Source organism: Accipiter gentilis, chromosome 18, assembly GCF_929443795.1.
Source record: "Accipiter gentilis chromosome 18, bAccGen1.1, whole genome shotgun sequence".
In the NCBI taxonomy this organism is placed as follows: Eukaryota; Metazoa; Chordata; class Aves; order Accipitriformes; family Accipitridae; genus Astur; species Astur gentilis.
The window spans coordinates 9,037,026-9,049,627 of record NC_064897.1 but is presented as its reverse complement, the minus strand read 5'-3'; the positions used below and the strand labels follow the sequence as shown (position 1 = coordinate 9,049,627).

General features: G+C 38.1%; 1 protein-coding gene across 2 annotated transcripts in view; it reads right to left on the bottom strand.

Moving 5' to 3' along the window:
* CRACR2A (calcium release activated channel regulator 2A) overlaps positions 1-12,602 on the bottom strand; it is a 63,451-nt gene continuing 50,849 nt past the window's right edge. For both annotated transcript variants that reach the window (XM_049822274.1, XM_049822275.1), the window contains exons 14-18: positions 10,232-10,313; positions 8,481-8,595; positions 6,711-6,812; positions 1,598-1,674; positions 1-680 (exon numbers count right to left, since the gene is read on the bottom strand). In XM_049822274.1, the coding sequence (XP_049678231.1) occupies positions 590-680; positions 1,598-1,674; positions 6,711-6,812; positions 8,481-8,595; positions 10,232-10,313 (467 nt within the window). In that variant the 3' untranslated portion in view covers positions 1-589. The remainder of the gene's footprint in view (positions 681-1,597; positions 1,675-6,710; positions 6,813-8,480; positions 8,596-10,231; positions 10,314-12,602) is intronic.

Below are 12,602 nucleotides of genomic sequence, written 5' to 3'. Positions count from 1 at the left end.
CCAAGGACCTATGTGCAACAATGTGTAGTATAAATTAATTAATGCTACTTGTGAAAATCTTCATAGTTCTTCCATCCTTTGTTCATGTGTATTTCACTAAGCTTTAAAATATCACCTTATACTTTGAAATTGCTGGTGTAATGCTTTTAACCAACCAACCAGCTACGCATTTCCATTTTTAAAAAACTGTAACAAAGGTCAGCACAAAATCAGGATCTGAAGAGCACTGAAACAAACAGAAGTATTCAGAAGATAGGTCATCCACACCAGTAGGAATTTACTTCACATTCCAAGTACTTTTCTTCCTATAAAATTATTTCTTATTATTAATAATGTGGCAGCTTCTACAAGCCTGATCACAAAGCAGGATTCAGTGGTGTTAGGCGTCAAACATAATAAAAGACTGTTACTGCCCCAAATACATTGTCAATTAACTAAAGACAATATTTGTAAAAGTGAAGATCAGAGCATACAAGGATTTTAAGTTTCACTTAATAGTGAAGAAGAAATATTTGGAAGATAAAGCAAATCTGATGGTGCCATGTAGTGTCGTATAAATGTATGGCTTGTCTACATGTGCTCCAGCATTTTATGGCCTGATACAGCAAGACTTTTTATTCACATCAGATTGAAGTTCAACGGTCTTCTCTTTCACTTTATCTTCATGTTGCTTTAAAATCCTGGGGGAAAGAAACAACACTTTTGAGAAAAAAAGTCAATAATACCAGTAAGAGATCAAAACAAAAAACATTTCCCCCAAGCCTTTAAAATTGTCCAGAGGTTAACAGAAAATGACAGACTCTTGTGAACTAAACTAACAAACAAACAAACAAAACTACAATTATGGTGGCTCCAACACAAAGCCACCTTTGTTCATTTAGTTAGAAAAATGTAGTTGGTGCTGATTGTTAGCATTTATTGTATATTACAGACTCAAAACAGTGACTTACATTTGTTATTTTTGAGGATGGAGCAAAACAAAAACACATCTGGCTACCTACAAATTTATCAATTACCTGACACATTCACAAAATTTCACTAACTGCAGCAACAATATTAAAGATCTGCCAATTCATTACCAGTGTTTTCACCTCTGTAAGTAGTTCAGAGGGGACAGATTTACCTGTAATTTTACCCCTAGCCTTTATATAACTTCAAAAATCCACCTCTCCCTCTCTCCCAGCCCCCAGGCAGACAGCAGAATTTGAGCTGTAAGGAGCAGATCTGGGGAATAAAGCAGCACATCCAATGTTCTGCTGCAAGGACTCAGCAGCACCCATTTCCAAGCATATTTCTCCAAACCCCGAAGAACTTCCTGCAAGAACTATCACAACATCCCAGGCCCTCAGCTCTCCTAGCAACAACTCGGGTGTTTCTGGGTCTATACAGAGCTTCGCTAGCTTACAGAGCACTCTTTAGGAACCTGAGCACCTGCTCAGTTGGAGCAACAGTGTCTGGCTACAGATCAGTTTAAATGGATTAAAATATTCCATCACCATAAGCCCCTATCAAACTAATTTAACAAACACAATTCACTGTCATCAGCAACAGGGAAGTCAGGCATATATAGAACTCATAGATTGTGTTTTCTTCTTACCTAGCCAAGTGATGCACAGACTTTTTGGTATTGTAACCAGAATATGCACTGCATTCATAGAAAATTAAATTGTAATCCTAGAATCAAACAGAAAGACCATTTCAATTAATTTTACACAATATCTCACTCCAGCTTTAAAAAAAGCAACACAGATACACTGAAATATCCAGATAAAGAAACAGAAATAGATCATCTTAGGAAAAATTAGGATTTCATTCTAGAGCTAACAGTAAAGAGTAGCAAAAGAAAAGAAGTCAAACTGTGCCTCCCAAACGACAACTATATGCATTTCTCAGCAGGTATTTGCTCTAGACAGTGGCTTTTACTGTAAGAGCTTGATCTCACAAAGGCTCAAAGGCAAACATGCCTTGTAAGGTTCTGAAGTCTTGTGAACTTTCCGTGTGATTATAAGGCAATTAGTACATCACTGAGTGCTTGACAAAGCAGGTGAAAATAATTCCAGTGACTTTTTTTTTAATCTCGGCAAGCTTCAGCAGCAGTGTTTCTGTATTCAACAGTTTGAGACTAATGCTTTCCAGCAAAAGACCAGTTAAAAACCTCAACAAAAAATAACAACTAATTAGTTGTTTCTGCACCTTCTTTCCCCATCAGCCTGCACCTTTGGTTTTGTAGCCCCTGGGAGCTTTGCAATTAAGAACAATGGATAAATGATCAGGCCCTGGAGACATTCTCAGCACTTCAGCTGAAGCCTTTTCATAACAAATACAAATGCAAGAGATCATCTGCACAAAAGCCTGACCTGGCAGCTGTGATGGCAAGAGAAATTTGAGAGGGAATGACAGATTATCCTCTCCAAAATAGACATCTGTCTACTTTCACAAGGTATTACATTGAACCTCAACTACATTGCCTCTATGGTATTACTACATGGCCTTTTACCCATCCAGATTTCATCTCTCTATTCACTTTCCACTTTTCTCTGTTATCTTGCTATTTATGACAGTAGCTTAAAATTCCAATAAATAAGTCAGTAGCTTAGGAAATGACAATCACACATCTGCATATTTTCATTTGCTTGCTATTAACTGTGGTTACTGCATTTCTACTTATTTAACCATCCTTCATAAAACACAATTCAGTTTTCAAAAGCTCCCATTAAAATGATTAGGTATTTCAGTTTTGGTTTGGTTTTTTTGTTTTTTTTGTTGTTGGTGTTTTTTTTTTTTAAATATACCATGCTTCCAAAACTGCACAGCTTTTTGAAATTTTTATCATCTTCATGAAATTTCAAAGACAAAAAGTGGGGAAGTTTCATAAATATGGTCGTTTATTTTAGCAGTTCTAATGTTATCAAATGTCAGTCTTGAATATGTTGTCAATCGTTATATTGTTTGTTCTCGTGAACATTGGGACTGAACCACCTGTAGTAATTTCTGGGTGACCAGATAAGCACAGAAGAGCAGAGAGGGGAAGAAATCAGGCAATGTTAGTGTTGGATGGATATTTTACTGATTTTATATTTTTTTTAAACAGTGTTCTGTATGATATTTACCCTATAATGTAACCCTCTTGCTTTCCTTAGAGAAGTTTTAAGATAAAATTTGACCGGCTCAAATTTCTTGCTAGCTGTGCAAACAGAAGTTTGAAATAAAAGTTACACTCCTTTTTTCTGCTCAGCTGATCAGAACTCTAATAGAAAACCTACTGTGGTCAGTATCTAGCTACTTTATGTCAGTCAAGCAGAGAGTGCTACTACTCCTACATCTTCCCCACATAAAACAGAATTTCACTAGAGGAGAACTCTCAGTGATGACATCATTTATAATGGCATGAATCTGTATGGATTTTTCAACTAATTCCATAGGTAGGGCAAATTCTTATTGGTGAAAGGTAACAGTTTAAACTCAACTGATATTAATTGCTTATTTCTGTCAGTCTGACAAACGGGTCCTTATCTGGAGGGGGAGTCAGCCTGGAAATGCAAACTGTCATTCCTTTGAATCAGGGAGGAAACTTTAATTGATAGCATACACAACGAGAACAAAGTAGCAGAAGGCAGGACACATAATTAATAAGCCAGGAAATGCCACCCATCTCCATCCAGGAATTAGCTGTTGAACCTGGGAGACCACTGGCAATTACTTCATTGCAAAAACTTATGTACAAATCAGCAGACATCTAAAGAACAGGGAGGAAAATGAATGATTACCAGAGGGAACTGGGCAGTTTCTGTCCTGTAAAGTGGTATCACTCTGAGAAGAACAGCTCCCTCATTAGCAGTATTTGTATAACAACGGCACTAACAGGTTGATGAAGGAGGCACCTTATGACAGTCCTCATCCCGTGAAGCATGCATAGTCAGCAAAATCAAGGCAGAAGAAGGCATTATTCTCTTATTTTACAGTTGAGGAACAGAGATAGAGAAGGATTTATTGACCCATTTAAGATCATTCAGGGAGTCTGTGCAGGGCCCAAATAAAATCTGGCCCATGCTGCCTGAATGCCTGAGCAGCACCTATATTATAAGCCATTTTATTTAAATAATTGGCAGCGGTTACACTAATCCACTCAGACAGAACATTGGCTGTTCCTGGATGCTCACAATATGATCTGAATATTCTCTGTATTGTTGTGCTCATATGAACTCTTGAGCAGCTGATCAAGCTAAGCCAAACAGAAATTTGTTAAATGTAATTTTCCTTTTGGATCCTCTGCTAAAAAAGGCAGGTGGACTTGCCTTTTTTTTTCTTTTCTTTTTTTTTTTTCTTTTTCTTTATATTCCCAGTAGCTCTATCAAGAGAGTTTTAGGTGTTTTCCATCAGGTCATTCTTGTACCGCATGTGAACATTTTGGTTTGTGTCTGCTGTTTCTCCCTGCAAAGCCAATACTGCAAAATTCTCCTTGCCATCATACTGTTTACTCTTTAATTAATCCAACTACAGATCAGCTCCATCACAGCCTTGTTGTTCCCTATGATGCTTTCCAGAATCCCTATCCTCATTCTATTCCCCCCTTCCTGGGGTATCACACCCATACTGCAACCACCAGCCTTCTCAAATGACAAGGAGTTGAAAGGGCTCTCTTCAGGCTGCCATTCTTACTTTTAATAACGAACTGGGCTGCCTGCCTTGCAAAGAAGTTATGCGACACGTGCATTATAATGGGAGCCTTTGGGTTTCGGATGGAATTTGTAGTACACTAACTTGGAAGATGTGAGACTGAAGCAAAGCAAGAGTTAATACAGCCGGGCTGGAATGCCCTCTGAAAGTACACATTCCTCTCTTGACTATAGAAGAAACTAAGTAAAAATGATCCCATCCTGTGAGACCTTGAAAGTCTTTAAAAACTGTTGGACTTCAGGGTCAATAGGCTAATCTGGTTCTTTGCCTGCACAAGAACAGGTTCAGGGTTGTTTTCACCAAAAATGGCAATACATATTTGTATCAGCTCAGCATCTAGCCCTGTGTATTTTGGATCAGTTCTGAGTAATTCATGGGATTATTCACAAAGTAAGTAACTTAACTGCATTCACTAATAGGGACAGTGGTATGTGGTTTCATAGGAATTACATGGCTATTTACAAGAATTAATATTTCATTAAAATTCATGGTTATTATTAGCTCAGCAAGCAAATTGTTATAATTTAATTATATCTACACTGCTTTGCAACTAATCCATTGTCATTAATCATTCCTTCCCTTAGCTACCTCAGGCAGCACATTCAAACATTCAAATGAGTCATTCAGATCCATTCATTTGATTCTAACCATCTTCAATTTGACAACTTTCTTTGTTTTACTTAAGCAAAACATTTTATTTTCTTGCATGACATGTTAGAATTAATGCCCTGGTGGGCTGTGAGTTCTATATATTAGAATGATTCATCTTTGTTTTACTAGTTCAATTTTTTAAGAGAACTAAATGACACATAAGACACCTACTCTGTCCATTTAGCATTTATGTGTCATTTGTTTTTTCACAGAAGGATTCAATGTTACACCCTGAATACCCTCCTAGCCTCCAGGGTCTCAAAACTATCTGCATTTCGATGCATACAAGAAAATGAAGCAGATTTCCTGAAGGGAGAACCTTTGAGGGATGAAGTTCAAGTCTGATATTGCTGCCCTATAAAAACAAAATAATTGATACAAAACTGAATACGGAGGTATGATTGTAAAAGGCTGTATGAATAATCAAGATAAGATAAAAAAAGATCTGGCCCTAATTCTTTCAGTTATAGAGAGGAGCCTAGCAGCAATCTTTCCTATGAACCACGAACAATTCAGCTGCATTTCAGATTTTGAAAATATCCTTTTGGTTACCAGCAAGCAGAGCTGTAAATCTATTTCAAAGGAGAAACAAATACATACATGAAATCCAGTACATTGTTTAATTTAGGTACATTCCTACTCACTCAGTTAATTACTCAGGAATATTGGCATGACTTATTTCTAAATAAATGAATATTCTGGAGGCATTGGTGTTCAAACTGTATGCATTGTATAGAGAGATTCAGAAGAAAAATTGATGGGCTTGGTACACAGGAATATAAACAAGTATCTGCTATTTGCAGTCCCTTAAATTATGGGCTTAAATTATGGCCCACGGATCACCAGTGCTCTGGTAGATGCAGACTGTTAACTCTACTTATTTTATCTCCTTGATGGAAAGTTACTAAAAGTAAACATGTTTTCTCCTCCTACCATAGGAGTAACAGATGGTCTGTGGTTTTACAGGAGGTAGGAGGGAGAAAAGGTCCCCAAATTATCTCTCTGTTAAGAATCCATCCACAGAGAAAAGAGAGAAAAAAAGAGAGAGAAAAAGAGAAGGGAGGGAAAAAAACAAAGAGAAAGAGAGAACAAAGAAAAAGAGGGGGGGGAGGGAGAGAGGAGAGACAATGAGAGTGAATTCTTAAATATTTTTTGCACCACTCACTTTTTGTTTTTCATCTAGACAGTTTGATAGCTACTATAATTATCAGCACTTACATCACTGAGAGCTGAATTGATGAGTGTGATGGGGTTCCTAATCTTTAAAAATACTTGTCTGATTAAAATTAATCTGTGTTTCTATGAATTTAGACACATTCAGACTCCATTTTAAAACCTTCACCTTCCAAGTTTTGTAAGGGGTTCCCCTCTAAGTATAGTACCTTAGCAAGATGCTCTCCCATTCCCATAGGGACCTCACGTTCCTTTTCATTATCAGTTTTATTACCCAACAAAAGCACAGGTACATTCTCCCCAGTTGTCTCCTGCAGAACAAAGAATAAATATCAACTGAGGCATTGTATTAAAAAAATCACGGATGAAGAGGATAAAAACTAACAGATGTCACACTGCAACAAGACATTTAAGACATCACATGTAAGCCAGGTATGGGCCGCTTTACTTACACACATCAGGAATTAAAGCTGGATAAAAGACATGAAAAAGACAGAATGCTAGAGATTGCGCTAACTTGGCATTTTTTTAGTAACAGCACAGAAGCTTATCAGACTCTGTATTAAAATGGGAGAGAGAAAACTACCGTGCTACACAGGCTCAGACATTGCATGTTTATAGCCACGGCTCTTCTTATTATATGGACAGAAAAATAATGACAACATCTGGGTACAATTATGCCAAATAAATTACTGAAACAATAGGCCCCCCCAAATACATAGAATAGGCACAAATCAAAATTCATTCTGAAAATGGTTAGAATTATCACAATGAGTACATTCATAAAGTGGGCCGAATGCTGCAGCAGTAAATGGACTTGGCTGTAAGTCTTCAACCCAGCAATAGTTTGTACCAATCAAAATTAGTCAGTAAAGATGACTGAACTATTACACCTTGGGAAAAGATTTTAACCACAATATTCAATTCTTCTAGATCAAAACCCGGAATTCTCCTCTAGCTTTTACCTACTGAATTATAACAATCACTGATTTGTTAAGATCATATATTTAATAGGGGCCTGTTCTTACAAAATGCATGCTACAGTAGAGCTACTCTGATGATGAGGAATAACTATGCCTGTTTGGAAACATTTGAATGAACGAGTCCTAATTTCAACTTGCAAAGCCACCTATTTGCCATTTCGGAAAACAGTGTATTATACTAGAACACATGCCCAATAAAATCAGACTAAATGATCTTCGCGTACCAACTTGTCCCCTACTTTTCCAGTGGCAATACTCTGCAATAATGAGCAAATGGGAAGTCACACTTTGTTCTCTCTAGCGACTCAGTCCTTTATGGCAGCAGCTTCTGTTTTATTTTTATTTTTTCTTTTGGCCACAAGCAAATTCAGCTGCTTGCACTCTCAATATGTTGTCTATGGGCTACAGAGATATACCAAGAGAAAAAAAAGAGAATTTTTAATTAAATGAAGCCACTCAGTGGCATGGGCTGTGCTTTTGTTTTCATGTGGTTGAAAGGATGATCCCCAGGAAACTGAACTGTCTACCACAAGACAGTTTTATGGCAGTAATGTAGATATTATAGCTTTAAGTTTATGGCTCATGTTCACAACACAGTCAATTTCCCATGAGCTACATACTTGGTTGTCAAACTGCTAGTAATGATCAGTGATCATCAGACCATCATCACTGAACCAAAGCACCTCCCAGTGCTAGTGGTGATCCAATGGGAGATACCAGCTGAATAACCTGTATGAGAAGAGGACTCCATGCTGGGCTTTCCCCATCACTCGTTTTAAGTCCTTAAACCCCTGGAACTGTGATTATTTTCACAAACATGGAGATTCTAAAAATAGCTTTATTGGTAACTGTGCAGACCAAAATCACTAACAAGAATGTAATTGTGACAAAACAAGAAACACGCGGCTCTGTGCTTTGCCCTGCTAACACTCACTGTCCAGAAGAAGGTAGAGAATAATGACATCACAGTTTAGATTTAAAGTTACACCATGTTACCTCGATGCTTATCAGCCACTGCTTGACAGCTGTGAATGTGTCTTTTGCTGTTATATCATACATCACAATGACACCATCAGCTTTTCTGAAAAACTGCTTGGTAATGCTTCGGTACCTATAAGTAAGAACCTGTTTATAGCGCTCTTCAACAGAAGTAGCAATCTGACAACATAAGTAAAATTTTATAGCCCCCCCCCCCCCACCCTCAGGAAGGTGTTTCTTCTAATCATCTAGTCTTAGGAAAGATTAAACACCTGTTAATTTGGTTTACATACGTATTCTAAAATTCCATAAACTAGACAAGGGAGAAGCTGTAATACTGATCTTCACCGCAGATCCTGTTTGAAAGGTGGGGCTTATTATGAATTGTAGTAAGCAATCCCACTCTTCCTGAATCATCAGACCCCTTCTCACATTCAGCAGAAGATTCACAGAGGACACTACTACCACAAATTACTGCAACAGCAAATAAATTCTTTGCAAAAAAATATTTTTTGAAAGAAAGAGTTTGGAAAAGTTCCCTTTGCCTTCTTTAATTGATTCTGGGTTAGTCTGGATAATCAGCTGCATATTTCACCTTCTCCCACCCTCTTTCATTTTAGGCTTGGAGCAGAAATTTCCCCATCACAAAATGCTCTGCCTAAAGCTAGCTAGATTTCTGTTTGGGGCTTTTTTCCCAAGCTTCCTGTAGAAAATGTAGATCATCATTATAACCCTTGCTTTTAGTAATAAAAAACTAAACAATAGCCGAGGAGATGGGGAAGGGAATTACCACTGAAAACCTGGGAGTTCTTCAACTACAATGGGGTTGTTTTGGTGAAAAAAACCCAACTCTTTTTCTAACTATCAAGGTATTTTCTGCTACAGAAATAATTCTAGGTACATTTTAAAATCAGCCTTCCTCCTAAAGAAATTGTGTGGTACTAAACTTTTAGAGCTTTAGTAAGAATCTCTTTTACAGATTGGCACTTTTTCAGTGGACACTTAGCACCAAATTAGCATGTTATTGCTGCTAGGGAAGGATCTAAACTGTGAATTTAGGATCTAAATTGACTCTATTAGGAACACCCCCATGTTTTTTCCTCTCCCGAGAAGCAGGATTAGGCTCATGCTTACTAATCTTCAAACAAGAAAAACCTTAGAATGTGTACTGGTTTTGGCTGGGATAGAGTTAAATTTCATCATACTAACTTGTATCAGGCTATGTTTTGGATTTGTGATGAAAACAGCACCAGTAACACAACATTTTAGTTACCGCTCAATGGTATTTACACAGCATCAAGGCCTTTTCTGCTTCTCAGACTGCCACACCAACGAGTAGGCTGTGGTGCACAAGAAGTTGGGAGGGGAACACACCTGGGACAGCTGACCCCTACCGACCAAATGGATATTCCAGACCATGTGATGTTGTGCTCAGCAATAAAATGGCAGGAGGGAGAGAAGTTGGCTGAGACTGCAGTTGCTCAGGGACTGGCTGGGCATCAATCAGTTGGTGGTGAGCAACTGGCTTTTTTTGCATTACTTCTTTTTCCTGGTTTTGTTTCTTTTCCCCTTTTTTTTGTTGTTGTTGGGTTTGGTTTTTGTTTGGTTGGTTGTTTTTAATTATTAAGCTGTCTTTGTTTCAACCAATGAGTTTTCTCATTTCACCCTTCTGATTCTCTCCCCCATCCCACTGGATGGCGGGGGTGTGCGAGCAGCTGTGTGGTGCTTAGTCGACTACCCGGGTCAAACCACAACAGAATGTTTCTCACCGTTCCTGGCCAGCAGTGTCCCAGAGTTGCAGGGCTACCTGGGTATTATCTACTGTGATGGTTTTCACATTGTAATCCACACCTATAACAGAAATACAAGGTGGGTTGTCTCTTTATATGCTCAGTTTGATCTTTGAAAACCTGATCCAGCAAACAGCAACAATTCCAGAAAGGTAACAAGATAGATACTACATTAAAAATTATGTCCATAGTCTCTAACTGTCAGAGAACAACAAACATTCTTTATTTGCCAGAAGTTCTTCAGTAATAAAATAATGAACGTTAACAGAGTAGCTGAATTCTGTAAAAGCTGTAAGATAAGTAACTTTCCAAATTGGGGTACATGAGTCAAGGGTCCATTTGACAGTCCACAGCAGTCTAAGTCATTTAGCCTGGAATTCATGCTGTATAACTTCAGTTGTATGAAATTTCAGCGTTTAGTCTGAGCTAGCCACATAGGCACCTTCTACAGTTAGTGGAAAAACACAAGGCACCACACTAAGGGGACAGTGGAACATAAAATAAATGCTGAAGATAGATGGACTGACTATGTGGAGAACCACCTCCCCTCTTCTGAATATAGATGAGGTGACTACAGTTAGGTTAGTCCCCTAATTTTTATGTGGCTAAATGGAGGTGAGACAAAAATTAATTAATCTAAACTTTTAAATGAATCCTTTCCCAATTTCTCTAACCTGTGATGATATAAATATCTTCTGGATATTTATAACAATAATTAGAGTCTTAAATATCAATCAGTCACTGCTTCCTCCTAATGACAACCTGCATTTTCTTGTATCACACTGTACTGTATCATAGAATCACAGAATAATTCAGGTTGGAAGGGATCTCAGTATGTCATCAACAATTTCTTTGGGGCCATTTTCCACATCATGGGATTTTTACCACTGGCATTAATTAAGAAGCATTCAAGCCTGCCTTCCTTCAGTGGGCAATTAAGAAATCTACATGGAGGATATATGCATTGCTTATATCTCAAAGGAAAAAAATTGAGCTATTCTGTAAAAAGTCAATGAGAAGACTCTTCTCCAGGTTGTTCACCTGACTTTTCAACAGTCTGTATCTTGCCAGCCATAGTCTACAACTCACTGATGTGAAGACTAAATCAAAGCTATGACAAATACTTTCTTGCCATTGCATTTGCAAGAACACTGGATGACCAGCCAAAAGATGAAAAGGTCAGGTACATTCCTGTGGTTTTCCTCTGGAACCTTCACGCAATTGCAGACACTGTGTAAGACCTCAGAGTCTAGAGAAGCATATCAGCCATTTACAAGACAACATGGATAGGACATAGCACCAGACTCTTAAATGTAGGCAACTGCATATAGGTGTCTAAGCTCCCATTACAGTTAATGAAGATCTAGTCAATGAAGAACTAGGAGTCTAGGAAATGACTAAGCTCACCCTGAAGTAGGCATCAAGGGTCAGATTAATTGGTCCCTAGGCTCCTCTGACTGGACTAATTTGGAGAGGAGGGTGGGGTAGAATTCAGCTGTTTTGCTCACAGGCGCCTAGTGCAATCTGAGATACCATTTGGTATTCAAAATGTCTGTTTCACCCTGGCAGGACACCCAGGAGACCTGCTCTCTTCCAAGGGAGCAGCTGAAGACCAGGTGAAATAGTTCATAGTGCCAAAATTAATTTAAATCCCTATGCTAAGATCTTAGATCTTCCCTGACTCTAATGTGAACTTAGACACTCAACATACTAGCAGACATTTAAACTCAGGTGTTTGTCTACCTTGTCAGCCAAGGGAACTACAGCAGCTGGTCACCTGCGATTGTCACAAATGCAAGACAAATCCATTAATTTAAATACCTTTTATTGTGAACAAGCTTTATTTCATATTTGCTGCAGAATAAGTAAGGCCTAAATACAGACTTAAGTATAATGAATCTGGTCATTTACAGTAAATCAGCTGCATTGCAATAACCTATACTTACATTTTCGTACCTTGATTATGTGTCTGACTTTCGAAAGCTCGGTTTACAACTTCAGGCAATGTAAGTACAACGTAGGGTTTGAAATGTTTGGCTTTGAAAACACTGGCCCAACATATTTCTTTGGTGCTTAATATAATGCTAAATCTTCAAACATAATTCAGAAACTCTACTTTCTCTTTAAAACAAAATCAGATTACTTAGAGGGATAGAAATGGGGTATGGAGGCGGGATGGTTAGTACAGCACAGCCCAGAAGACAGGATATCAGTTTCAGAACAGCGAGATCTACAAGGAAATTCTAGCTTCACTGAAATCAATAGGATTTTTCTGATTTATTTCAGTGCTGCCAGGATTTCAGTATGGAATTTACTCTGAAACCTCTCCATCAATGATCTGCTTCCCAGT